The sequence below is a fragment of the Saitoella complicata genome (genome assembly GCF_001661265.1).
Source record: "Saitoella complicata NRRL Y-17804 unplaced genomic scaffold SAICOscaffold_14, whole genome shotgun sequence".
Classification (NCBI taxonomy): domain Eukaryota; kingdom Fungi; phylum Ascomycota; class Saitoellomycetes; order Saitoellales; family Saitoellaceae; genus Saitoella; species Saitoella complicata.
Genome location: NW_017567005.1, coordinates 34255 through 60004, shown reverse-complemented (window position 1 = coordinate 60004; position 25750 = coordinate 34255). Strand labels below are relative to the sequence as shown.

Here is a 25750-nt window from a genome sequence, read left to right as displayed (position 1 = left end):
AGTCTTTGACATAAATGTATAGTAGCAAGCTCCACAATTTCGATATGCAATTGGGCAGAGGACTGCCAATTGCTCGACCTCGTCAGCTCTTCAACCCGCCGAATGCCAGAAATATCACGCAGATGATGAGGAGTACCTCTGCACAAGCCTGTGTTAGTTCAAAGAAATATGCAAGGCTCCTAGGCATTCTTCCCTATTCCTGTCAGGTCGGTGTCCGGCCCGAATATATCTTTGTTCGTTGTCGGAGCACGGTACCAAGTTACGCTGTCGGCGTATTTCACCCTCTCGAGTTCATCGACCTCATCATCACTGAAGCCGCTGCCGGCGATAACAATCTTCGGCTTTTGGGGATGCTCTGACTGGTGTGAGCTTTTTCCCACCAGTGAAGGTACGGACAATGAAACCACTCACCTGAATTGACATTGGAACCCAGGCCACTGGCAGCACTGTAGTTCGTCCCTTCCATGATCTTAGGAAACTCCTCCCTGAAGGCATCGATGCCAACACAGAGGTGTACGAAGTCGTAGCGGTCTCTTGGGAATGTTGGACTCATGATAATCCGCATGACGAGCTCGGTCTTCTTCACACAGGCGAGAAAGGGAACAGGGTCTTCATCAGCTGAAAACATTGTTTCTCAGGTTGAATCGGATCTCTCATGGTCTCACTCTCTTGGACATGGTGGCATTACTCTTATACAGACTATTGAATGTATCGGCGCGGCCCAGTGCAAGCGGCCGTCGGTGCTTGGGCTAGGCCGACGTGCAGATTCCCACGATGTCGTCGAAAAGGCGGTGCGGGCTCTCAGTCAATTGATTACGTGTCCTGGTGAGACTTATCCAGAAAATAAAATCAGATCGTTTTTCATTCACCGCTCTAACCTGTGGTCCTCTACCACATTAAAATACATTAGATGCTAAGAATATCGGCCGGCAATTCATGCCAAACCGCCTAAAACAAGATGCAAAAACGCCAGAAAATGCCCAAATACCAAACACATACCCATTACCGTCATGTCCTTTCACGCTATTAGTACGCAATCCCCCCTCCCACTTCCAACCCCTCAACCATCTTTTCAAACTCCCAACTCTGCCCACTAACCGGCCGACTATCCCCACCACCCTCACTCTTTCCACTCATGCTCAACATCCCCAACGTCATCACCGTCCCTGCACTAGCACTTCTCTCTCCTCTCACTGCCACCATGTTCTTCGTCCACATCGCACCTCGGACATCTGTCGTATCCCAGGAATCCCAACCTGGACCGACTTCTTCTGTGGTCGGAGGGCCAGGAGGCGGGAATGAGGGTGGTTGAGTGCCGCTTTTGTGGAAGGAGAGACGGGTTGGGGAGCGGTGTGCGAGTTGGGAGAATGCTCGACGAGTTGGAGAGCGGGAATGTGTTCTCGATCTCGATAACGAGAGTCCACGACCATGAAACGAGAAATGCGGGACAATGGAAGAGGTGCTGCCATTCGACTGGTGGCCGCCCAACAGTTTGATTGATTTCCGTGGTGATGGTGGTGGGAGCATCGGTGGTGGCATCGTAAGTATCGGTCGAATTGGCTCCATTGTGCTCTTCATCGTCAAGGCAGGGCTGTCGGCGGTAAGAGCCGGGGTATCAGGAATCGTCGGCACGCTGTCCTCCCGGCCCCTTCGTTCTGGTGCGTGTGAAGTCGCGAAGGAACGTACAGTTCGCGCATCATGATCGTCAGCGCCGAAGACGAAGCCGGTGGTGTTGACACTGTACGAGCTTCCCGTCAATTCGTGCAAGCCCGTCAGTGCTGTCCGCGGGTCAGGGAACGACTCTATCGATGGCATAGGATCGCTTTGTGGTGCTGCGAGAAGAGCCATGTTGGTCATCGAGGGCTGTGGCGCCACTGTCGAGAACGGCAGCGTCTCCTGCTGCTGAACAATCGAAGGCGATAGAAGTGTCGTAAGATGTGCAGTCTGCATCGCCGACCCAACAAACCAAACACCAACACCAGCACCCAACAATGCCTGCCCTCCAACTCTGACCCCTAAACCTCGGAACAACATCCACAGCAACGATACACCTCCTGCCCCAATCGCAACCACCGAAAAGATGATGTGTAGGATCAACCATATCCATGGCGCCTTTCCCTCCATCGGCCGTATTGCTAGTGAACCGTCATTGATAGTGACGAGACCGCTTGCGCTCGCTGCGACGAAAGCGAGGATTCGTGGGACAAGCGCTGTTGTCCATATTGCCAGCAACACATATAAAGGTATTGATGATGCATTGAGTATCTAATCAACCCCAGTCAGCATGGGTCAAATGAGAAGACGACAGAAGAACCGTACTGTAGCAAGTATTGATACAACCCTCGGATTGAGCCTGGGCAGAGCCCGTAGCGTCATTGCAGCCGTATCCTGTACTGTAGCAGCTATTGCCGTTGTCGTTCAACTCCTGCTGACTGTTGTTTATGACTTCAAGCGGGCGAAATAATCCGTATACCGCACAGATCAGCCAAAGAAAACAAAATGTTCTTGAGCGCTTTAGAGATGCCGACGCTGTGCTGTAATGTGCTTGGATGAAAGGCCGCTGATGTGTCGTACAACTCTGATCCGTCTCAAATAATCCACAGCGTAATCACCAACAGATCGACCGACTTTGACCTGCTTCCGAGCGTGAGGGTTCCTCGGGGTCCGTGCGTGCGCAAGAGTCGGCACCGGGAACACGCGCATTTGTTTGGGTCCGTCCATTGTGGAGTGGGAAGTGGTCGTTATGGCAACTGGCCAAAGTCATGATCAGCTACCTCAGATTACACGTTGTTTTCACCGTAGAAAGCAATCTGTGGAACATCAATTTGCTGCTGGTAAACATTAGGACGGCACTTGCTTGGCTGCTGGATGGAAGTTTGCCAGTACGATCAAGGTCACCAAATTCGAATAGGTGATTAGGACATTAGGCCGGGTGATGCTGAGATAGCGAGCCAGATAGTAGATGGCATCAGGCAACTCCTCTTCTAACACGTTTAACCTCCATGAATAAAGATCATGAAAAGATGAGTTATACAGTCACACTGCTGCTCTTTACGCCGACCAAACACCCAAGCCTGTAAGCGCCACCATGCTTTTTGCACAAGCCAATCTGCCTGAGATCCTCCAGTAGAGTCAAGAACAGTAAATGGATCAAAGAAGCTTGTCTTAAGCGTGTGATGCAACAGTTCGTCTTTCTCATCAGCAAGGTGATTGGCGTAAAAGCCTCCAACATGGCGATTCAGCAGAAGAGCCCTATTGAACAAAGCTATGAGAACTTGTTCTCTTGGAACATGTAAAGGCTGTCGAAGAAGCTTGTCAAAGACATCAACTGCAGCATTCACATCAATTCCAGTATTCCTCACACCAGTAAAGAGGAACTCCATCATGTGTGGAAGTAATTCCCGGATATTCACGGAGTTACACTCAAGCCTTCTCTCTCTCGACTCTCGAGCCCCTCATGATTCCAGCTGTTGCATGTACCGTATATCGACGGTGCATCGTGAATACAATACGGTACTGGGCAGCCGAACCTACGATGAACGCATCGCGCAGCAAACCTAACCTCCGAGAACATCGAATTCGGATGTTTGACGATTTTGAGATAAGGATGAGAAGAGTATGATTTTGTTGTATTTTCTACCTAATCCTCCCTCTGACAGGAGCTGTCATCCCGGCACATCGACCAAGACAAACATCATCACCAAAAGGAAAACATCCTCCATAGCTCCTTCAAAGATGCCGTTGAGGCACCTCCTCCAAGATAATGCTTCATGTCTCATCCTCCAGCCTCGCTCTCGCTCATCACGAGCATCACTCATATAATCCCACTGTCCATACTGCAATATCCAGAGTAAAAAATCAACCACAAAAAAAAAAAAAGACAGAGTAAAGCGAAAGAACACAACACCCAATACACCCGGACAAAAACAAAAACAACAACAATCGAACAAACTTGCGACGATAACTGATACAGAAGACGAAAAAAAGGTCCCGGCCGCGCCGCGGTATGACAAACGATAAGACATAGAGGAAAACGACAAATGAGAGATGGTTCGATCCGGGCCCTTTTTTTTCCTTTTGACCAACTTTCTTTCATCTCATCTCAACACACATTTCCAACAGCCTGGGGGTATAGGGGTGTCTCCAAACAAACAAAACCATCACCAACGATCACGATTGCCGCCCTCGTTGGCTCAATCATCCCACGTCGGCGCAATCAAAAAGTACTCATCATCATCCTCATCATCAAACCTCAACCCACCGTCACTCCCAGCACTAGACCACCTCCTCCCACTCCCACTCTGCATACTCTTCCTCGGCGTAGCACCCGTTCCACTCGTGCCAGACACCTCCTCCTCTTCGTCCTCCATGACCCAATCACTCCAGCTCTTACCGAACTTGAGGTGGTCTTTGGAGCCTTTGACGAAAGTGGGGACAGAGCATCCAGCAACGAGCTTATTGTCCTTCGCCGTACGAGACGAAGAACGCGACGACGAGCGAGAATCAGTACCGAGGCCGTTGCCGTTCGCGCCGGCGGGAGGTTGGCCAGAGCGAGGTCCCAGGTTGTGAGGCGCCTGTTCTCTGAGTTGCTGAATACGAGACGGTTTAGGCTTAATGTTGATACTCGACAAGCCCGCACCAAGTCCCGCAAACGATCCACCAAATCCAGAATCGACGGAAGCGAGTCCACCACCAACAGCCCGCCCCTTCGCATTCTTCCGCTCCTTGGACCTCATTTGAGCAAGACGACCTTTTTCGGGCGAAAGACACAAATCGAAAGAAGCGGTGGTGTTGGTAGTCGAGGTCTCCCCACTCGTGGAACGAGAAGATGCCTCATCCGTCTCGAGCTGCTCCTCCTCAGGAGACTCCTCGACAACAGTGTTAATCAACCCACCAGCAACCTTCGAGCTCGGCGAAGAAGAGTAGAAACCATGGTGTACAGTAGTCGTAGTAGTCAGCGCCGGAGCCGGCGCCGCACTCGCCTCCAATGCCTTGGCCCAGGGGAACGAAGTCTGCTGACTCGCCGCGATGGTCTGGGCCAAAGACGGAGTCCTAAGCGGAGCACGGTTCGCAGTAGGTCCATTGACCCCAACCTCCTCCCAACTCGTCTCCTCAACCTCCGCGACCTCGTCATCATTCGTCCACGCAACAACACTCTCAATCGCTTCCCGAACCTTCTCCAAATCACGCTTCTTCGGATCCAGGCAAAGGGAGTGAGAAAGAACTCGGTAGGTGTCTTCACTCATCGTCGGGAAGACATCAAACAAGCTCATTCCGTCACAGCACCAATCCCTGAAAACCGGATCACGCGAAGTCGGTTCCTTGAACGGGTTACGCGAGAACAAGATATTGAGCGCACACACACCCACGGCCCAAACATCACAAGCACGAGGCTCAACCTCGGTAACAGCGGGATCAAACTGCTCAGGCGCCATATAACGATCGCTTCCCGTTCCCGTATCCGCACTGGTAGTTTCCTGCGTAGCAAGACCCCAATCACCAAGCTTGAGGGTAACACCACTCGCCGACTCGGACGAGGGCATCAACAAGATATTCTCAGGCTTGACATCGCGGTGGTAAACTCCATGTGCATGCGAATACGCAACAGCATCAACCAACTGCAACAACAAATCCCTCACGGACTCTGTATCTTTGGGACACCTCCCACTCGTGATATTCTCATACAAATCACCCAAGGGGCAAAACTCCACGACGAGGAAGAGGTGTGTCTCGGTGTTGAAGGTATCGAGGAGTTTGACGATGTGTGGGGATTCGTTTGGGTCGCGTTCGAGAATGCGGTGGATGTAGAGTTCGTCGTCGTCGAGGGCGCTGTCGCGCTCGGCTTGGGAGAGGTTTGCGAGGTCTTTGACGAGGCATTTAATCGCGACAAGATTGTTGGGGGCTGGAAGGGTTCTGTCCCGGGCAAGGACGACAGTACCGTAAGAGCCGCGGTTGAGGGTTGATTTGATGATATAACGACTGTAAACACGTACGTTAGCACATATCTTCGAAGATCACCGGCTCGGTGTCGTCAAGCAATGACACCATAGCACCATCGCCTGACTCATCGGTACTCGGAGTAAAGGGAGAAACATACCCATCCTTCAATACCGTCCCCGACTTGATCGCAGGATCAATTTCCGTAATGTTGTTGGACATGTTTTCGAGTATGATAATATCGTTATCGTATAAAACCCCTTCTATAGGATTTCTTTTTGTTTTGAATGTCGTATCACAAGCAGGAATCAGAATCCGTAAGATTGAATGCGTCTTGAAAGTTCGTATTCGTTGGTGTTTTGTGGTAGGTTTGTCGAGAAAGCTATGCACTCATCGAACGAGAGCAATCGTAAATAACTAGCTTGTTTGAGAGAAGGTTTCTGGATTGCCTATAGCTGAGCTTCGAACCCAAGAGTGCCGGTGCTGGCGTGTGAGACGAAGGGTAAGGGAAGGTCGGCCGGTCGGAAGAAAGGGGAGGGAGACAAGACCCGTAGCCACTCGCTGGAAATCGAACCGATGAAGAGTTGAACTGGAAAGACGAAAGGGATTTGCGAAGATCGCGTATTGAACAGCGAGGATGTTCTTCAGTCAGAGGTTGATTCCTTTGGGTGTTGAGTCGTAGAGGTGGACGCTTCGATGGGCAGTTGGGTTGGATGTGAGTCGGAGGGAGGCGCATGTCCCTAAGGTGCAGCGCCCGGCACTAAAAGAACTCCGTACGGGCACGCAATGCCGAATGTTGCTGGAAAGGGAAGGAACAATTCGAATTACCGGGAGCATTTATTCGGGGAATGTTACGATACAATTCACGGGATACACAGCTGCGTACCTCACAGCAGTATTCAAGCTGAGTTGAAGGGCTGAGCTGGCTACACAGCGAACTCTCTCGAACCGGCGAAAACCACGCAAGCACCCCTCCAGTGGGGACCTCACACGTAGTACAGTCATATCTCGCGCAAACCGCATCCCTGTTCATGGTCAAGGACCCCTATGACGAAAAGATGTCGCGTGACCAACACCCCTTGACCCATCGATTGAGAATCCCAAATGGCGGAGGGCAAAGGTGCAGATGTACGAGATAGACCCTGATAACCGGTTGGGTCGGCCACCCTGAGTTACCTACCGGCCCGTTGTGATATCAGGGCACTCTGAGTACATGTAACCGGACTGGTATGTTTGTGTCCCTGCCGGGGGGCGTAGAGGGGAGAGGAGATCGGCTGTGCTGGCCAGAAGGGGAGGGAAGGTTAAGGGGCTGGTGCGCGCGCGGTGCCGAGTGAGGGGTCGTTGCCGGGAGGGCCAGGGAACCTACACTCACACGAAGAACGAACAAAAATAAGGTAGATACGGTGGAATGATGAACATTTATATGACCTTTAAACCGGGGACCAATAACCCATGCAAGAAAAAGAACCGTAACCGATTAACCCAAAAACAAATTTTAAACTCTTACAAACTCCCACGCTCGCGTCTTAACCCTTGCGATCAATTTATCCCATGTACTTGGCAACAACCATGGCGTGATCCCTCTCATAAGGCTCAAGGGTCAACTGCTCCTGAGGCTTCATCTTCTCCTCCTGCATCTTCTTAACCTCACGCGCGAAAACAGCAGTAGGGTCAGCAGTAGAATCAATACAAGAAGCCTTGACAGAAATCAAGACACCACCACCGTGCTTCAAGAACATGTGGCAGTTAAGACCGACCAAACGGGCTTGATCGGGCTGAGCGACGTCAGCGAAGACAACGTCGACCATGCCGACGAGCATGCGGTAACGCTGGGGGTGACGGGCGTCCTCGACGATGGGGATGACGTTGGTGCGCTTCTTGGCCATGTTGATCAAGTCACGACCGGAACGGTGGGAGAACTCGACAGCATAGACCATACCCTCAGGTCCAACCAAATCGGCAACGTGAGAAACAGAGGTACCAGAGGCAGCACCAAGGTACAACACCTTCTTACCAGGCGCAATGTAGATCTCATCCAAACCGCCCAAAATACCCGCAGCCAACTTCGAACGGAAAGGATTCCAGACACGGTACTCGACCTTGGTGTTATCGGGTCCTTCGACGGAGATACGCTTCTCACCGTAGACGGACTCTCCGGGGGCGATGTTCTTGGTGACGAGGAGATCTTCTTTTCCGCGGGCGACGAAAACACCTATAGTGACATAAAACTCTTAGTTACCATGCTCGGATTACTTTCATGGGTTCGGATTTTTATGTACCGGCATGTCTGTGAGGCTCGATCACGACTCTGGCTCCACCCTTGGCTCCGGCAGCACCACCACGTCTAGAACGCACAGAAGTCAGCACGTTGATCTGGTTGATCTGGGAAGGAAAGAGACATACCCGCCGCGACCACCACCACGACCACCACGGTCGCCACCGAATCCACCACGTCCTCCACCGCGGCCACCACCACGACCACCACGGTCACCACCGAATCCACCACGGCCTCCACCGCGGCCACCGAATCCACCGCGACCACCACCACGGCCACCACGGTCACCACCACCGAATCCACCACGTCCTCCGCCACGGGGAGTTCCACCGCGTCCTCCACCACCGAATCCACCACGTCCTCCAGGAGTGAAAGCCATTATTATTTGAGTTGTTGAAAGGTGTTGGGTGTAGGTTGTCCTTTGAGCGCTTCGAGGGCGAGTACTGACTTGGGGGGATTTTTTTGGGATGCAGGAGCTAGACGTGCACGTGCTGATTGCGCTGGGAAGGTCAAGGAGGGAATAACTGAGACTGGATACAGGACTGTTGTTCTTCCTTAGAAATGAATAGAGAAGTAATCTTTATCCTTAACCATTCATCCATGTATGACTTGTCCCCTATTCGAATTCTTTCAGTTAGGGCTACAGTCACCTGTGCCCTCAATTGAACAGAGCAATGGAGCACCGCCACTTGCACCGCCCGCACAACCTCCACGCTATTCCCCATCGAGCCACACGCATCAACGCGGGCCCGCGAAATTCTTCAGGTCCTCGGTTCATCGTGCTGCCGTTCCGCCCTTCGTCTTTACCACCCCATCAAACCAGCAAAAAATGGTCAGGTATGTCAATCCCTTCACCAATCCTTCTACGAGCGTATGTTGATCCCGTTCGTATAGGTACGCCGCCGAACCCGCCCCCTCCGCCAAGTCGGCAAAGACCCGCGGTGACTACCTCCGTGTTCACTTCAAGAACACCCGCGAGGCCGCCCAGGCCATCTCTGGCATGAACCTCCAGAAGGCTATCAAGTACCTTGGTGATGTCAAGGAGCACAAGCAGGCCATTCCTTTCCGCAGGTTCAACGGTGGTATTGGTCGCACTGCTCAGGCCAAGCCTTTCGGTGCTACTATGGGTGAGTTTTTGTCAATTTGTTGTGGATGGCAGTAATTCGGGATGAATGGGGATGAAATGTGGTGGAGAGAGCGAGAAATGGGCCCAGGAGGAGAATTGCTGCCAACAACAACAAAACCACACAAACTCGGGATCAAATATACTAACCTACTCATTTCTAGCCCGCTGGCCCGTCAAGTCCGCCGAGTTCCTCCTCGGTCTCCTCAAGAACGCTGAGGCCAACGCCGACGTCAAGGGTCTCGACACCGCCGCCCTCAAGATCGCCCACATCCAAGTCAACCAAGCCCCCAAGCAGCGCCGCCGCACTTACCGTGCCCACGGTCGTATCAACCCCTACATGTCTTCCCCCTGCCACATCGAGATCATCGTTGCCGAGGAGGACGAGGCTGTTGAGAAGGCCAAGGAGACTGGTGTCGTTAGGTTGAACGCGAGGCAGTTGGGTCGCAAGAGGTTGTTGGAGTCCAGGAAGCCTGCTTCCGCTTAAATTATGATACGCGAGTGTTATTATTTGAGTAAAGTTTGATGCAAAGGATGGATCGGGGTGGATTGAGTGGGTTGGATGTCCATCCGGGGTTGGAGGAGAAGGTCATTGTCTTGTTTGTCCTATTTTTGGCGTACACGGAAAAATGGCATGCGTATCGGATCAACAGCCCCGTCACTGATCGTTGCACCTCACTCCTTCATCTGTTCATTCTCGTAGATTGTCCATTTTGTATCTCTTGTTCGTGAGAGTAGGTCACGGGGAGTGCGTGCCCCTGGGATATGATGCTCCGGCGTAAACGCGTAATACGTACACACAGCTGTAGAAGAAGGCAACCGGAGAGTAACATACACCGGCCGGTACACCCAACAGCATACACTCGCGATGACCTGGCAAACAATTGAATCAGAGTATGTCGAAGCTGGGCATGGGAATGAAAGTCCCTTTTAGCTCTAACAATGGCATACAGTCCCGGAGTCTTCACCCAACTCATCTCCGACCTCGGCGCAAAAGACATCCAAGTCGAGGAACTCTACGCAATCGACAAAGACCTCATAAGCCAATACGACCCAATATACGGCGTCATCTTCCTCTTCAAATGGGGTAAAGAACACGGCGAGCAATCAGCCCAAGGCGGCACACTCGACGAAAACGCCAGCACCTCCCTCTGGTTCGCACACCAAACCATCCAAAACGCGTGTGGCACACAAGCCATCCTATCCATCCTCCTGAATAATCCCGGAATCGAGTTGGGTGAGAAGTTAGATGGGTTCAAGGATTTCACGCGGGAGTTCCCGCCGGAGATTAGGGGGGATGCGTTGACGAATTCGGAGGTTTTTGCTAGAGTGCATAATTCTTTTGCGAGGGTTGAGCCGTGGGAGGAGGAGGAGAGGAAGCCGAAGGAGGGGGAGGAGGGGGAGGCGCCGTATCATTTTATTGCGTATGTTCCGGTTGATGGGACGTTGTTTGAGCTTGATGGGTTGAAGCCTGCGCCGGTTAATCATGGACCGGTCGCCGGGTCGTCGTCTGCGGAGTTCGCTGATGCACTTATTCCTGTGCTGGAACGACGAATCAGTACATTCGCGAGCACCAGTATCGAGTTTTCGTTGTTGGCTTTGACGAAGGACTTGAGACTGAGCCCTTTCGCGACGGAGGAAACTAGGATGGAGGAGGAAGAGAAGAGGAAGAGATGGGCACGGGAGCAGGAGTTGAGACAGCACAGTTTCTTGCCGTTGGTTATGGGGTTGGTGAAGGAGGTTGTTAAGCGACGGGTGGCGGAGGGGAAGAGTTTTGTGCAGGAGGATGTGATGGAGCAGTGAGTGTGACTAAAGGTTGGAGATGTCGCCAGGAGGCAAGTAGAGGGAACAGTCATCTAGAGCAATACCAAGCTTCTCTTACAACCCTGAGCATCTTATCACTCATGTTCATGCAAGTTCATGCACGTCGTCCTCGAGTCGCAAATACGTCACGTATTGTGAAAGGTTCAAAAGACGTTGTCATGAGGTAGGATCCAGACAAAGGACTGTTCGCAATCCGATTCGCTGACTTCTCATCATCCTACAGTGTCCTCCTCGAAACAACCGAAGGAGACATCGTGATCGACCTCCATGTCGACTACGTCCCGAAAGTCTGCGAGAACTTCTTGAAGTTATGTAAGGTGTGTCACTGTCGACATCTCCTTCTCACACCGAGTCATAGCTAACGAGGGTGCACAGGTCAAATACTACAATTTCTCACCACTGTTTAATATTAACCCCACCGCATTCTTCCAATCCGGAGACCCAATCGGCCCACCGGACGGTGATGGCGGTACCTCGATCTACGGTCTTCTACAAGGCCCGAGTCGGCGGTATTTTAAAGCCGATCGGAATCCGAAGTTGAAACACGTCGAGCGCGGGACCGTATCCATGACCATCTCTAAAGACAAAACCACCGAGCACGAGTTGGCGGGGAGTCAATTCATCGTCACGCTTGCGGATAATTTGGATTATCTGGATGCGAGCGCGGTTCCGTTTGGAAGGGTTGCGGAGGGGTTTGACACGTTAGAGAAAATTGTGGGATTGTATCTTGATCATGATGGACGGCCATACAAGGACACGAGAATCCTACACACGATCATCCTCGACGACCCCTTCCCAGACCCAGAAGGACTCACCGAGCCCACCGCATCACCACCCCCCAGCAAAGCCCAACTAGCAACCGTCCGAATCAGCGAAGACGAACTAAACAACACCACCGACGAAGCCCTCACCGAATCCGAACTCTCGGCACGAAAGAGAGAACGCGAAGCAAAAGCCCAAGCCCTAACCCTCGAAATGCTCGGCGACCTCCCCTCAGCCGACCTCGCCCCCCCCGAAAACGTCCTCTTCGTCTGTAAACTAAACCCGCTAACCTCCTCCCCGGACCTCTCCCTCATCTTCTCCCGTTTCGGACAAATCATCTCTTGCCGAATCATCACTGATCCACACACTGGTGCGTCGTTGGGATATGGATTTATTGAGTTTGAGAAGAGGGAGGAGTGTGAGAGGGCGTATTTTAAGATGCAGGGGGTGTTGATTGATGATCGGCGAATTCATGTTGATTTTGGGCAGAGTCTCAATGGGGGACGGGGGGTTGATTGGGGTGCTTGGTATGGGAGGGAGGGGAATCCAGGGATGGGGGATATTGGGGGGGATGCGAAGTTTCGGGCGCAGGATAATGGTGGCAGGCGGGGTGGGAGGGGAGGGAGGGGAGGGTTTAGGGGTGGATTTGGAGGGGGATATGGTGGGGATAGACGGGGTTCTGATGATCGGAGAGGACATGATAACCGAAGGTATGAGGATGAGAGGAGGGGGTCTACGGCTCATTCGAGCTCTAGACGAGAGGAGCGGGATGACAGAGAAAAGCGACGAGAAAGCGCGAGTCGGGATAGACGCGATAGTCGTAGGGGCAGAGAAAGAAGTCCTGATAGGAGAGACAGAGACAGGGAGAGTCGCAGGGAGCGCAGTCGGAGTCGGGACAGGAGAAGTAGAGATGATAAGAGGGACAGAGACAGAAGTCGCGATCACCGGGATGATGACAAGGACCGTCGGCGGGAAAGGAGTCGCGAACGACGGAGGGAGTCAAGTAGGGATAGACCTCGTGATCGAAGCCGTGACAGGAGACGGTGATCCAACATAGTCAAGCGACCCCAATTGACCTTCCAAATGGACGTTCTTCTCATTTATCATCCCTTACCTTTTCCTTGCATTCAATCGCGAACAAATCGTAATTAAAACGCGTCGCGAAGCCGTTCATCCTCAATTAACTTCGCGCAGCAGCAACTTGAAATTCAAAAACTCTGAACTTCGGAACCTCAACGAGGCCCAACCGCAACGAGACCATACCTGTAACGCGAAGCCAAATCATCAGCCATCGATCGGGTTGTTTCTATAAGATAATACGCCTTGCCACGATACGAATACATCGCTTTTCCGGGCGATCACGACGAGCAAACACCGAAGTTAACTCACCTGACCCTTCGAGGAAAGCATATAAGGACGAGAACGAATCTCCCGTCCTCGATTGCGAAACAGACGCGTTTGAGTATCGACTACGTATCTACTTGTTCATCCTATATATTCTCTATAAGCCTTGGGTATCGTTATGGACACAATGGCTACTACTACAACCACAACAACCATCGCGATTACGGATAAGGAGAACATCCCGCACCTCCCCTCCCACCACGCTCACGCACTCTCCTCTGCCGCGAGAACGCGGTTATCAATCTACCTCGACACCGAAAACGACATCTCTGCGCACTCCGCGGCCGCTGTCTCGGTGAAGAATTCCCTTCAACACAAGACGGCGCCGTACCAGAAAAAGTTGGGTGGGTTGGGGGTGAAGAAGAGGATGCCGCTTGGGGAGTTGTCGTTGCAGGAGGTTGAGGCGAGGAGTAGTCCGGGGAGGATGATCGAGATAGAGGTATGCCTCAATAATGCTTACTTGTCGCTGGGGATGTGGATGCTAATGATGGTTCGTAAAGTCTTATCTCGTGAATAACCCCTCGCGTCCACACCGCGTCAACGAACTCGCAGGGAGGAAGGAGAGGAGTGCACTACCGGGAATGGAGCCCAGATTGCCTTCGTCGCTGCTCGGTGCGAGGCCCGCGTTGGCCGCGAGGAAGGTCGGAGGAAGTGTCATGAGGGGTATGCGTTAAGCTTTTCCGTCTTTGTACTGTGTTTGTGGAGTTTGGTCGTGTTTTCAGGTGAGTCCTCAGGATAAGGCGACGATGTTCTCGCTAACCTTTGTGGCTCACAGTTGTGTTTGTTTCCTTTGGCGTTTCGTGGATGGGACTATGGATTTGGTCGTTTGTTTTGCGTTTTTCACCTTATACCCTAATACATCCCTTGTCGTGCACATGCACAAGGGATAAAGACGAAATTGCCTTATCTATCTTTATATGCTGAGTATTTGTTAGTGTGGATTGGACTTTATCTGGACGTTTGTGTCTGCAATATCGATAGGAATGGGCTTTGCTATGATTAGGTTTCACATAATACAATTATCACCTAGATGGCCTATTCCTTCATCCCTTATAAGTTCGCTATGGTCAATATCTAACTACATAGCGGTAGCATATGGTGACCATCTTACGAGCGTGGGAAGATATATGTGACACGTATAGGTTTCTCAAAATCATCCATTTATTTCGTTGGTATATGTCTTGCTTAACTCAAAGTATCAATAAACGCCAAAAACAATCCAATCCAACATAAAACCCACCTATCTCACTTCCCTTTCTGCACATCGTCCATCCTCGGCGTCGCCTCCCACCTTGGCCTACCACCCATTCCACTCCCATTTTCAGACCCTCTGGGCGTCCTCAACGAATCCCTCAGAGTACTGCCAGGCCTCACAGTCTTCGTGACCCCCAACAGTCTCTGCCCAGCCGGACTCAACATCGCCTGTCTCATATCTGGCCCACTCTTAAACTTCGGAACCTGTTTCATCACTCTCGCCAGGGAATCTCCACGTCCTGGAACGGCTTTTCGTTTGGAGTGTTTGTCTGCGAGTGCGTGAGCGAGTCCGTCACGCCGGGGTGTTGGTGGTATTTTGAACGTCCCGGGTGTTGGACCCGCCATAGGCGTCTGAGCGCGTGAGGGGGGACCGGGTGTTGGTGTATAGGCATCAACGAAGCCCCAGCCGTTGACTTTTGGGGTATCGACGTGTTCTCCCCGAATTGCGCGGCCGACAGTGGAGTACGAGGGTGATGGGACCACTGATGCTGATAGAGTGTCCTCAGTGGAGGATTCGGGGAGTCGCGTCGCAGCATGGGATATTACTTTTGGTGCCGCACGGGCTTGGACGCCAGTTTCTGGTTTGGGGTGGGAGGTTGATGGTGGGTACATCAGCGTACTGAGCGGTTGTTCATTCTTCCACGTCTCGATGGGTTTCCCGCCTTCGTTCCAACCGATTGCTTTTAGTGTCCCGACGTCGACGCTGTCGATATTTGCTTCGATGGCTTTGCGTTCGGCGTTTTGTGCAGCTTGCCCCGCGGTAATGAGTTTGTTCCGGCCGGTGAAGGCCCAGGAGTGGGCGATGCGGCGGGTTACGTTTTCGCGGTCGACGAGGTCGGCGAAGTCGGCGTTGTCTTCTGATGTATATTTTTGCTGGAATTTGTCGAGTGATACTGAAGTATCGTACGCTGCAGGTTTCTCTTCCTCCTGTCCTCCTATTACGGTCATTGGCGTAGCACCAGGCGTATCAACCCTCGCTCTCTTTCCCCTCGGCGTCGCCGCCCTCCCAGCCTCCATAGCCAAAACTCTCTTCTCCGCACCCTCAATCCACCCCCTATCTTTTGATTCCATAGCATCCATAAGTTCATGTTGAGCTTTAAACTTGTCGATGTCGGGGAAGAAGTCCCGTTTGATGATTGTGGAGAGGGCTTCGGTGTATTCATCTTCTTCGAGAGGGACAGGTGGCCGGGCGAGTTTCGGGGGAAGGGGGATGATCTCACCGGAGGAAAGGGTTATTATGCGAGGTTTTGGGGCGGTGAGGGTAGATTGGTTGCTTTGAGTGGTGAGCGCCGTGGAGTTGGTGCGGGAGATGTCGGTAGGTGGGTGTGAAGACATATCGATTGCCGTAGATCAGAGGTCGCCCAGCGATACCTCAGGAGAAGGTGAGGAATAACAACCCGGGAAGACTTCAAGAATTGCCAGATCACGATGATCAACCTCACCTAAGGCAATCAACAGTCGTTGAGGCGGTTGTCTACGTTACATTGCACGGCGTCGTACAGCTGCAGATCGGCTGCCTATGGTAGATGCAGGTGATCAACCTTAATCTTCGGACAAATCCCCCATGGATCCGGATTGATCCATCGCCCTCTTCAAACTTTCGAAAATAACTTGACTGATCTCCCCTCTTCACGGCCCCTCAATTGTCCAGGACCAATCACACCTTCTGGTCATCCGTGATTCTCCGACCCCGCAGATGCTCGTGCTCAAACTCCAAGCGCGCGAGATCTACTATCACTCCATCAGGGTCTCCTCCGTCCAGTACAACTCCCCTTCCACCAATTCCTCCCTCATTCACAATGGCCTCCTCCGATCTCAAGTCCAATGGCCGTGATAGGCCTTTGCCTTTCGTGTACCAGTTCGCAGCTGGTGCAATCGCTGGTGTGACGGAGATCTTGGCCATGTACCCTTTGGACGTCGTCAAAACCCGTGCGCAGTTGTCTGTTGGTGGTGGACAGCAGATGGGTACCGTTGGTACTCTTACTCACATTGTCAAGACTGAGGGGTATGTCGCTCCTCCACTTCGGGATCAATTGAATTTGTTAACGAAGGGTATGATCTAGATTCTCTCGCTTGTACCGCGGTATCATCCCCCCCATCCTCATGGAGGCCCCCAAGCGTGCCACCAAGTTCGCAGCAAACGATTCATGGGGGGAGTTCTACCGCAACTTCTTCGGCGTCGCAAAAATGTCACAATCTCTCTCCATTCTCACCGGAGCAACAGCAGGTGCGACCGAGGCTTTCGTCGTCGTTCCCTTCGAGCTCGTCAAGATCCGCTTGCAGGACCCTAAGAGCACATATACCTCTACCATGGACTGTTTAGGAAAGATCGTGAAGAATGAGGGACCGCTGGCGCTTTACAATGGATTGGAGGCTACGCTTTGGAGGCATATCTGGTGGAATGCGGGATACTTTGGTGTCATCCAGGCCGTCCGTTCCGCACTTCCCAAGGCTGAGTCCAAGTCCGGCGAGACCTTCAACTCCTTCATCGCCGGTGCGATCGGTGGTACCGTCGGTACGATTCTCAACACCCCCTTCGATGTCGTCAAGTCTCGTGTCCAGAACACCGTCCGTGCTCCCGGTATCGTTGCCAAGTACAACTGGTCTTGGCCTTCGTTGTTGGTTGTTGCACGTGAGGAGGGTTTCGGAGCTTTGTACAAGGGTTTCGTGCCGAAGGTGTTGAGGTTGGGTCCTGGTGGTGGTGTGTTGTTGGTTGTGTACTCTGCGGTTATTGAGAAGTTCAAGGACATGAGAGAGGCGCGTGAGGCCAAGGAGGCTGCTTTCTAAGCAACGAGGAGCTTGCTGCAAGCCGAGAGCCGGAGCCTGCGAGTGTAGGCTACGAGATGAGAGAGATCAGAGGACGTAAGATACCCTGTGCATCAATGCTTTGGGGAAGGAGTTGAGCTACACGGACGATAGGGAAAAGAAGCGTACGATTAGGATTTCCTTTTTGGTCCTTTCCGGAGTTTCGGGGGTTTTGTTCTTGGTTGTAGGCCATATAGCTAGCACTTGCCATTTGATTATGTTTATGTTTTTGTGTTGTTCATCGTCCAGTCTCGTGCAATTGCCATCGAACATGACTGATCGAGGCTCTTTGGGCATGCCCTTGGTGTTGAGCTGTGTCAGGCAGATTTTTCCCCACACGTCCAATTGCGGTAACCAGAGATTGTTTACACGACCTGCACTGCGCCGCGGATCAAAACAATCAGCATACACCCAGACCGCAACCCCAGAAAGCAATCATAAGACATTCAAACAATCGCTATCGCCATTGTAATGTCACGACGCGAATCCTTCTTCCCAACACTCGACTCAATAGGCCCTGCCGAGGTCGGCGACGACTCCTTCTTCGAGGGCGACTACGCACAAAGCGAGGCGGACACATACTACGACGATGACGAAGAGATGCTCGATTCGGATGAGGACATGCTTGGAGATGAGACCGTCATATACGATCCGCCCACGACGCAACTGCCGGAAGAAGGGCGGGGTGTGAGCTTCGAGGCCATGGCGCATATGGCGGAGACTCCGCGAGCGCGAAGAGGGCCCGTGCAGACCTTTTTGGTGGGGAACACGCCGGAAGTTAGGAGACGGACAACATATGCGGATAATGTGTTTGGGGTTGAGATGAGGGAGGTGGAGAAGAGCACGCCGCAGGAGTTTGCGGTGGAGGAGTTATTGGAGCAGGCCATGGAGATGCAGCAGCCTGTTGAGGATGATTACTTGCAAGATTACGAGGATGAGGGAGAGCAGGCAGTTGGAGGTGGGGAGGTGGGCGACCAGACGATTAAGTTGATGGAAGAGGATCTGGTGGAGCTTGATTTGGGGGACAAATTCAAAGCGCTTCAGCTTGAGAATGCGGCATTGAACTCAAAGCTTACCGCACTCGAATCCGAACTTGCGTCTCAGCGATCACGGACCACCGCACTTCGTACTGATCTTGCAGTTGCGACAGGCTCAAGTCCTGCGCCCAAGACGCGTATGGGACCACCGGCTACGACGCCTCGGAGACCGTTGCAGAGAAAGGTCAACATGGAGAACACCCCGCGAAGACTAAACACAGCCGGTGGAGATCTCGGTGGAGCAGATCTTCTTGAGAAGAAGATGAGGGGGAAGCTTGAAGAACAGGAGGCTAGGATTGCAAAGTTGGAGGCGGAAAACGGAAAGTTGCAGACGATCGTTACCGTCGCTACGGCTGACCCGTCGTTGCTATCACCGCCGGCGAGTCCTGTACCTGAAATTAGAGATTTGGAAATTGATTTGGATTTCAAGGATGGGCAAGTAGAGAGGTTGCAGGATTTGGTCAAATTCTTGGATCTCGAGTCGAAGTTCGTGGGCGAGGATTTGCGGGCACGGGTTGGCAAGGCGCAGGAGGAGTTTGAGCGAGCACGATCAGCATGGGGTCGCGAGAATGAGCGATGGGAATCCGCCCTCGCCCAAAAGACCGCCGAAATCCAGGCCCTCCAACACCAGATCGCTTCCACACCCGCACCCGCGCCCGCACCCACTGTCGACACAACCGCCCTCGACACCCTCCGCACTCAGGCCGAGACCGCGATTACCGAACTCCGCACAGCCCTTGCCGAAGAGCGCGCCCGTGTCGGGCGAAGAGACGCCCAGATTTACGCTATGCATAAACAAAAGAAGGAGTTGGAGGCGAAGGTGAGGCAGATGGAGGCGCAATATGCGATTTGGTGGAGGAATATGAGAGATGTTGTTGGAGAGGAGGGGATGCTTGGGATGGATAGTCCGAAGTATGAAAGCTGAGGGTGTGGTGGAAAGATGACGAGAGAGGAAACTGAAAGAAAGTGGTCAACGGAGGGACGGGTACGGATTTTTCCAGTTGCAAGAGATACCAGTATAACTTAATCATAATTATCTTTCGATGCACTGCAGTGAACGTTGGACTTGCCCTTTTTCGCACGCTGGGGCACCAGCCACGCCTGCGCCCGCCACTACAAAAAGTCGGCCTTGTTCGCCTTGAACGTACGAAACTCAACGCGACTGCGCAAAACGCAGAGAATGGACAACGATCGAATAACGCCTTCTGGAATGTCGTCTCCTCCGTCTACATCCACGTCCTGACGGATCAGAAGCCAATCCACCTCGCGGTATCGCTCCCATTCTCTGCCATCCGCACTCGCGTTCGAATTACGTTAGTATACGTATCCCGTTGTCAATTTGCTAGAGCTTTATCTCGACAGTTCCATACAGGAGATAAGGTGTGGACAACGACGGGAGAGTGAGGGCCCCTCTTTTCCTACAAAGGGAATGAGGCCTCATGCGCACCTACTGCCTCACAATGTGACGTATATGAGCAATCTTCGGCTTTTGGTCCGGGGTTGACTCGGGTGTGTTGGGTACATATCTTCTATGCTTAGATTGGAATTGATCATTGATGCTTTTTTAACTCCTACTTCTGTGTGCAGTTGTCCCTTTGCAACGACATGCTCCGTACATAACATAATGTGACGTATTGTAAGTATACTGGAGGGAACATTGACCTTCAGTGAAACAGTATGCCATTTTGGTATCCTCCTAGGTATAATAGTAAATGTCCTTCAGATCCACAGACCTCCTGTATAGATGATGCTCGCTCTTTCCCAACCCCATCATTCTCCACTTTTCCTTAGAACCTCACCTCATAACTCCCCGCCTTCGTCAAATACCTCACCCACTTGACACTCTGATAATTACTCTTCTCAAAAACCTTCAAATACCTAACCAAAAGCCCCGAACTCGTAAACATCAAGATCCCAAAATCCATACTAATCGGTGGGCGTGACCACGCTTTCTGGTGTGTCATGGACGCGAGGTCAGCTTCGGCACTAAGAACGTATTCTGATTGTCCGGTGAATCGGGAGATCTTCCAGATGATGGAGTTGCAGGAAGCGTCGTATTTGGCTTTTCCTTGGGAAACGCGGGTGTCGACATTCACCGCATTCAGGGGTGTGGGGATTTTGATCACGACGTTCGAGGCATAGAGTTTTGAGCCAAAGTTTGCTTTGACGGCGATTTGGTATTCGACTTTTCTGGTGCCGATTTCTTTGACGATGGGATGGATGCGGAAGGGGAGGTTGATGTTCTCGGTTGCGCGGTATCGCATGAGTTCGAAGGAGCCGTCGGGAGGGGTGAAGGAGATTGTTCGGTCTGTGTCGAATTTACCGAGTTTTACGCATTGGTGGAATTGGCAATCTTCCAGCGTCACAGAGCCTGCTGCTGCTTTTGCGGCTTTTGTTCGGGTTGTTGAGCTGGAGCTGGGAGTTCGAATAAATATTAGCCTTTGCGATGATAAAAGTCGTTTTGCCAACTCACCCTGATTGAAACGCACTCTCATCCAACAACAGCTTATCGTTCAAACCAAACTTACACTCCGGCATCCCACTCAAGTACGCCCTCATCATAACCTGTGCCGAGACATCCGCTCTCAACACCGCCCCCGTATTCGAGATCAACACATTCACATTCTCGATGACGTCGATAAATGCTTCGTTCTTGCGGTATTTGATGTCGGAGCGGCGCCAGGACATTGCGCCAGTTGCTTGGATTGTGATTTTGGAGGAGTCGGCGGCGAGGGCGCGTTCGGATTTTACGCCTTCGGTTGTGATGAACATTTTGAGGGTGTCTGATTCTGAGTTTTGGGGGTATCCGAAGTCGAGGATCTCTGTGTCACACCCATTAGCCCTATCCTCTATCTCTCATTATGAAATATCGGGGGTCATACCATCCAATAACTCATAAATCAACACAAAATTACTCTTGACACTCTCCTCATCAAACTTTCCAAAATAGTCCTTTCCCAACCCGACGACCCGATACAAAAACTCAAACACGAGGGCCGCGTTGACGTTTGTCCGAGTTACGGCTGCGAGGTAGACGTTTTCGTGTTTGACGTGGAAGAAGGTAGTTGAGCCAATTGTTGTTACGGGAGAGCGGACGTCTGCGTTGGAGATTACTTGGACACGGAAGAGGTCCGCGACGGAGCGTCTGTGCAGAATTCGTGTCAGTGAAGTTCGTAAGAGACGTGGTAGGGTGAGCTCACTTTAGGTCCTGCCGGTATAACCGCGATATCAGGACTTCGCCCTTATGGTTGTATAGAAAAATAGCCTGTAATTCGCCCGTCAGTGAACGCAATCACGAACGTATACCTAGGAACTACCGAGATCATGTCGCCTGTTCCTTCGGTTCAGTGATGTGACGCCGTAGTGGTACGCTGGAACACTTGCTGGTGCTGACTGATGAAGGCAATTGATGTAGAAAGTGAGGGATGCTGCTGGAGGTATTGTCTTTCTGCGACTGGACCTCGTGGATAAATGCTGACCTTTTGGTGTTGTGTTTTCGGGATCGCGCCGGGTTGCAGCACCTTGCAGGGACCGACGTACCCCGACAATTTCGTGGGAAAGCTTAGCCGGGTATATCAAGGTGTTGAGACCTTACGGAGCAAACTCTGGAAGGATTCTTAAGTGGTTACAGTATATCATCGGTTGCTTGGGGTCCTTCGGGAGATCAGTTTCATTGCGACAGAGCATGGCATTTGTGTAATTATCACGACAGCTACCTCCCTAGCTACTCTCCATCCCCTCGAGCTCTCCAATAGCCTTGGTAACCGCTTCAAGCCATCCTTCGGCATCCTCGACAAACCAAAAATGGTTCCCCTTCCCCCCGCCAATTTCCTTTACGTTACCACCCCAGTCCTTCCAACACCTCGCGGCTTCAATCAGATACGCCGCCGATCTCCGATTATACAACAACGTGATAGGGATAGAGGAGGATGTCGCGGCAGATATCGAGATAGCTGCTATTTCGCTAGAGAATGAGGCGAGTCGCCAATGAAACCCATGCGGCACCATCCCCGGTTCATGCGCTTGTCTCGCCCAATCCTGGTCTGCAGCGAATGTGAAATGCCCCGTCGGATTCGTTGCATACTCCTCACTACTCACATCCGGATGATCATAATACCCCCCAATCCAATCCCCAAATCGCCTAGCGACAATCCCATCCCTCTCCTCCTTCCCCAACCCCTCAGGGATCGGAGCTAGCATAGCAGCTTTGTAGTCCTCCGTCAACGGTAACCCCATCAAATTCCCCGGTGGCTCGTACAACACCACAGACTTCACGTGCTTGAGGCCCCGGGCGCGGATATCGGAGGAGATGGACGTGAACAGCGGGGAGAGTAAACCAACGCAGAGATTCGTGCCTTTACTCCACCCCACTAACACCACTTTCTCGATCCCTTCCTCCTCCCTCGCCAGGTACTCCAAAAACTCTACCAAATCCTCCACGTAATCCCTCGCGCATGCGACCGGGTCCGCCGCTAACGCGGCTTCCTCGGAAGTGAGTGGGGTGGAGCCAGTATACCCCCGCTGCGAGTACGTGATTAGACGAATATTTTTCGAGGGTGCAATTTGAGCCGCAAGAGTGAAGATCGAGGCGGAGAAGGCTACGCCGTGGAGGCAGAGGAGGGTGGTGTAGGAGCCTGGTGTGGAGGATGGTGGGGAACCGGAGTCGCGGTAGGTGAGGTGGATTCCGGATGGGAGGTGGGCCGTTGGCATAGTGCTGGAGCAAATATGGCGATGAAGGTGTTTGGGAGTGGTCAGTCGGGCATGGTTGAAGTTGGATTGATGGTGGTGAAGGGTGCGGGGTGTCGTTGGACGGCAATTGTGGGTATGAGTGCCGAGGGTCCACACATAATCTCGTGATTATCGGGACAGAATACATGAAAGCTTCACCCTTGTGTGCAATATGTAACTGCATTTTCCTACCTTCTCGCAATCACGTCTTCAGAAATCTCATCAAGGGTCGCGTCTCCCTCCACGCGCTCAACGGACGTCACGTACAACTTTCGGGGACTTCAAACCAATTTGTTTGTTATCCCGATACCGCAATGGCAGAAACAACCTCAGCAACCCCCCTCTCCCAAACACCGGACCGCCGCGCCTCCCTCACGTCCCATGCCTCCTCCCTCTCCCCACCCCCCGAAGACCTCGATCTCACCGAACCCTCCCTCCTCCACGACCACGCTCCCACAATCGCCGCACTCATCGCTTTCCGAATCAGATTCGCAGAGTTAGAGTTGATGCACGGCGCCACAGACATGGGTCCACAAGATCTGGAGAGAGGGTTGATGGTCGCGGAGGGCGAGGCTGGCTATGTCGCTGTTTTCGACTTCTTTTTACGCTTGGCTGCGCTTGTCTTGAATCGCAAGATCCTGATTGAGCCGGGGAAGCATAAGAGGGCTTTGTGTGATTTGATTCAGTTGTTGGTGCGGGAACGGTATATCATGCCCGGACTCCCCAATGTTTCAACAACGAGGGATCACGAGACGAGTTGGGGCGATTGGCCACTCGAGAGTCGGGTGGAGATTATCAAGGGGTGTATGGACGCCGCACTCCAAATCTCAAAAGATGTCCGTGCGGCAATCGAACTCGAGCTCAAATCAGGCGGACCCCGGAACTCGATCCGTACCACACAAAAAGCTCCGAAAGAGAAAGAGGATTTCGGTGATGGGGGGGTACGCGATCTGGGGAAGGACACGAGTAAGACGAGGTATTGGCTCGTTGCGGGAACGACGCCATACACTCCTTTCCGGATCTACCTCGAACACCCAACATCCTCCACAACATCTTCCTGGACCCCCGGCGCCTCATCCCTCTCCACCCTCCGTACCCTCATCTCCACCGTCAACTCCGGCTCTCTACGCGCGAACTTCCTTTCCGGCACTTCCACCCTCGTGAGGAATCTGGAGGCAGTGGTGGGCGTATATGAAAAAGTCGAAGAGGAACGGGAGGCGAGGAGAGCTAGAGACCAGAAACGCACGGAGAAGGTCGAGAGACAGAGGAAGATGTTGGAGAATTTCATGGGTGGGGGTGGGAGCGCATACTCCACCCGTACACGCGGTCGACGGATCAATTATGCCGAGTTGGATAAAGACTCCGATGACGAAAAAGATGACAAAACACATAAAGAACCCGAGGCCGAGGCCGAGGCCGAGACCGAGACCGAGGCCGAGGGAGGAGCGAAGGTGGAGGGACCGGTTGTGGACGAAATCAAACCACCCAGCAGAGCCGAACGCGCGGCGGCGAGGATGGGAATCAGCGTGGAGGAGTACGAGGCACTACAAGCGCAGAAGAGGGATGATCCCGAGGCGATTTTGTATGAGAAGGAGAAGACGCCTGGTGTGAACGGGGCTGAAGGCGAGGGTCAATGTCGAGATGAGGCGAAGGTGGAGGAGAGAACGGATGTTTTGATGCCACGGGATGCGGATGCGGAAGAGGGGGAGGTGGAGGTGGATGTCACGGGGGATGATGTGATCATGGGTGAAGGAATGTCAACGGGAGAGCAGAAAGCACAAGAGGAAACACCGGCCGTTGTTGCTCCTCCTGCAGCGGCGGTCGACGTTACTACCGCTTAACGGGTGATGTAGGGTGAAGGAAGCGTACTACCGTGGAATGGGGTTTGTCGTGCTATAGAGGGGTGTCGAACGGCGATGCATCTCGTTTGAGGAGGGAATATATATTTCGCATAACCTCTCACGTACGCACGCGCCTATAGGTGGACTAACACAGTTCAACGATCCTCCGCCCACTCATTCTCCTTCTTGATCTGCGCCTCCTCCTCCGGCGTAAAATCATTCACAATATTAAACGTCTTCCTAATCTCCTCCGGACTCTTCCCCTTGATCATATTCGCCACAGTTTTACACCCAACATCCAACAACCCCTTAATATCCAAATAATTCGCCGCAAGAATAATCTCAAACAACATTTCTTGATCGACTTGCATGAACTTGACGTCCCATTCGTCGATATCGGTTGATTTTTTGCGGGACGACATTATTTCGTCGGAGGGGTCGTTGGAGGAGGAGGTGGAGGGGTCGGGAATGGGGTCGTTCCGGTGGTGGGTGGAGTATTCGAGGACCTTTTTGAGGACGTTGGCGGAGACGTTGGGGAGGGGGATGGGAATTTCTGTTGCGTCGCCGACGTCTTCGAGCATATTCTTGATGAGGACGGAGCGTTCGGCGATGTCGCGGTCTGTTGAAGCGGGGGTTAAATGGTGGTTGAGAGGGAAAGAGGTGGATGCGGGACTCACCAACAATGAACTCCTCGTTGTCGGAAGTGGACAACTTGACTTGCGGCTTGGCTTCAGCGGACATTGTTGTTTGTTATTATTGG

General features: G+C 52.4%; 15 protein-coding genes across 15 annotated transcripts; 7 read left to right on the top strand and 8 right to left on the bottom strand.

The window, feature by feature from the left end:
• Nucleotides 1-866: 866 nt before the first annotated feature.
• SAICODRAFT_30623 (uncharacterized protein) lies at nucleotides 867-1613 on the bottom strand. Its single transcript, XM_019167723.1, has one exon. The coding sequence runs from the start codon at nucleotides 1564-1566 to the stop codon at nucleotides 1027-1029; it is 540 nt and encodes a 179-aa protein (XP_019023568.1). The 5' UTR covers nucleotides 1567-1613; the 3' UTR covers nucleotides 867-1026.
• A 1265-nt stretch (nucleotides 1614-2878) lies between these two features.
• Nucleotides 2879-3477, bottom strand: SAICODRAFT_129127 (uncharacterized protein). The gene has a single exon (XM_019165410.1). The coding sequence runs from the start codon at nucleotides 3384-3386 to the stop codon at nucleotides 2994-2996; it is 393 nt and encodes a 130-aa protein (XP_019023567.1). The 5' UTR covers nucleotides 3387-3477; the 3' UTR covers nucleotides 2879-2993.
• Nucleotides 3478-4025: 548 nt separating this feature from the next.
• On the bottom strand, nucleotides 4026-6655 carry SAICODRAFT_81087 (kinase-like protein). The gene is made up of 2 exons (XM_019171226.1): nucleotides 6098-6655; nucleotides 4026-5979 (listed from the first exon to the last, which is right to left on the bottom strand). Exons 1-2 carry the CDS (start codon nucleotides 6157-6159, stop codon nucleotides 4194-4196), a joined length of 1848 nt encoding a protein of 615 aa, XP_019023566.1. The 5' UTR covers nucleotides 6160-6655; the 3' UTR covers nucleotides 4026-4193.
• Nucleotides 6656-7481: 826 nt separating this feature from the next.
• Nucleotides 7482-8591, bottom strand: SAICODRAFT_57966 (Fibrillarin; the record flags this gene model as incomplete). Its single annotated transcript, XM_019169569.1, has 3 exons — nucleotides 7482-8149; nucleotides 8217-8261; nucleotides 8360-8591. The coding sequence occupies 3 exons, from the start codon at nucleotides 8589-8591 to the stop codon at nucleotides 7482-7484; spliced, it is 945 nt and encodes a 314-aa protein (XP_019023565.1).
• Nucleotides 8592-9032: 441 nt separating this feature from the next.
• On the top strand, nucleotides 9033-9822 carry SAICODRAFT_93294 (ribosomal protein L17B; the record flags this gene model as incomplete). Its single annotated transcript, XM_019171863.1, has 3 exons — nucleotides 9033-9049; nucleotides 9107-9339; nucleotides 9500-9822. The coding sequence occupies exons 1-3, from the start codon at nucleotides 9042-9044 to the stop codon at nucleotides 9820-9822; spliced, it is 564 nt and encodes a 187-aa protein (XP_019023564.1). The 5' UTR covers nucleotides 9033-9041.
• A 321-nt stretch (nucleotides 9823-10143) lies between these two features.
• On the top strand, nucleotides 10144-11172 carry SAICODRAFT_81080 (uncharacterized protein). Its single transcript, XM_019171225.1, has 2 exons — nucleotides 10144-10229; nucleotides 10289-11172. The coding sequence occupies exons 1-2, from the start codon at nucleotides 10204-10206 to the stop codon at nucleotides 11136-11138; spliced, it is 876 nt and encodes a 291-aa protein (XP_019023563.1). The 5' UTR covers nucleotides 10144-10203; the 3' UTR covers nucleotides 11139-11172.
• Nucleotides 11173-11269: 97 nt separating this feature from the next.
• SAICODRAFT_81076 (cyclophilin-like protein) lies at nucleotides 11270-13012 on the top strand. Its single transcript, XM_019171224.1, has 4 exons — nucleotides 11270-11322; nucleotides 11383-11476; nucleotides 11535-12499; nucleotides 12593-13012. The coding sequence occupies exons 1-4, from the start codon at nucleotides 11318-11320 to the stop codon at nucleotides 12966-12968; spliced, it is 1440 nt and encodes a 479-aa protein (XP_019023562.1). The 5' UTR covers nucleotides 11270-11317; the 3' UTR covers nucleotides 12969-13012.
• Nucleotides 13013-13162: 150 nt separating this feature from the next.
• SAICODRAFT_66075 (uncharacterized protein) lies at nucleotides 13163-14204 on the top strand. The gene is made up of 3 exons (XM_019170192.1): nucleotides 13163-13764; nucleotides 13826-14047; nucleotides 14101-14204. Exons 1-2 carry the CDS (start codon nucleotides 13444-13446, stop codon nucleotides 13997-13999), a joined length of 495 nt encoding a protein of 164 aa, XP_019023561.1. The 5' UTR covers nucleotides 13163-13443; the 3' UTR covers nucleotides 14000-14047; nucleotides 14101-14204.
• A 261-nt stretch (nucleotides 14205-14465) lies between these two features.
• On the bottom strand, nucleotides 14466-16078 carry SAICODRAFT_128905 (uncharacterized protein). Its single transcript, XM_019165409.1, has one exon. It carries the CDS (start codon nucleotides 15912-15914, stop codon nucleotides 14571-14573), a length of 1344 nt encoding a protein of 447 aa, XP_019023560.1. The 5' UTR covers nucleotides 15915-16078; the 3' UTR covers nucleotides 14466-14570.
• A 250-nt stretch (nucleotides 16079-16328) lies between these two features.
• Nucleotides 16329-17454, top strand: SAICODRAFT_93285 (mitochondrial carrier). Its single transcript, XM_019171862.1, has 2 exons — nucleotides 16329-16584; nucleotides 16643-17454. Exons 1-2 carry the CDS (start codon nucleotides 16379-16381, stop codon nucleotides 17364-17366), a joined length of 930 nt encoding a protein of 309 aa, XP_019023559.1. The 5' UTR covers nucleotides 16329-16378; the 3' UTR covers nucleotides 17367-17454.
• A 334-nt stretch (nucleotides 17455-17788) lies between these two features.
• SAICODRAFT_30619 (uncharacterized protein) lies at nucleotides 17789-19439 on the top strand. Its single transcript, XM_019167722.1, has one exon. It carries the CDS (start codon nucleotides 17856-17858, stop codon nucleotides 19344-19346), a length of 1491 nt encoding a protein of 496 aa, XP_019023558.1. The 5' UTR covers nucleotides 17789-17855; the 3' UTR covers nucleotides 19347-19439.
• Nucleotides 19440-20183: 744 nt separating this feature from the next.
• SAICODRAFT_66072 (clathrin adaptor, mu subunit) lies at nucleotides 20184-21829 on the bottom strand. The gene is made up of 5 exons (XM_019170191.1): nucleotides 21739-21829; nucleotides 21622-21686; nucleotides 21304-21566; nucleotides 20895-21243; nucleotides 20184-20836 (listed from the first exon to the last, which is right to left on the bottom strand). The coding sequence occupies exons 1-5, from the start codon at nucleotides 21745-21747 to the stop codon at nucleotides 20209-20211; spliced, it is 1314 nt and encodes a 437-aa protein (XP_019023557.1). The 5' UTR covers nucleotides 21748-21829; the 3' UTR covers nucleotides 20184-20208.
• A 312-nt stretch (nucleotides 21830-22141) lies between these two features.
• Nucleotides 22142-23131, bottom strand: SAICODRAFT_25765 (alpha/beta-hydrolase; the record flags this gene model as incomplete). Its single annotated transcript, XM_019166878.1, has 1 exon — nucleotides 22142-23131. One exon carries the CDS (start codon nucleotides 23129-23131, stop codon nucleotides 22142-22144), a length of 990 nt encoding a protein of 329 aa, XP_019023556.1.
• A 213-nt stretch (nucleotides 23132-23344) lies between these two features.
• Nucleotides 23345-25068, top strand: SAICODRAFT_128872 (uncharacterized protein). The gene has a single exon (XM_019165408.1). It carries the CDS (start codon nucleotides 23464-23466, stop codon nucleotides 24988-24990), a length of 1527 nt encoding a protein of 508 aa, XP_019023555.1. The 5' UTR covers nucleotides 23345-23463; the 3' UTR covers nucleotides 24991-25068.
• Nucleotides 25069-25145: 77 nt separating this feature from the next.
• Nucleotides 25146-25731, bottom strand: SAICODRAFT_57795 (sulfur metabolism negative regulator SconC; the record flags this gene model as incomplete). Its single annotated transcript, XM_019169559.1, has 2 exons — nucleotides 25146-25609; nucleotides 25668-25731. 2 exons carry the CDS (start codon nucleotides 25729-25731, stop codon nucleotides 25146-25148), a joined length of 528 nt encoding a protein of 175 aa, XP_019023554.1.
• Nucleotides 25732-25750: the final 19 nt, after the last annotated feature.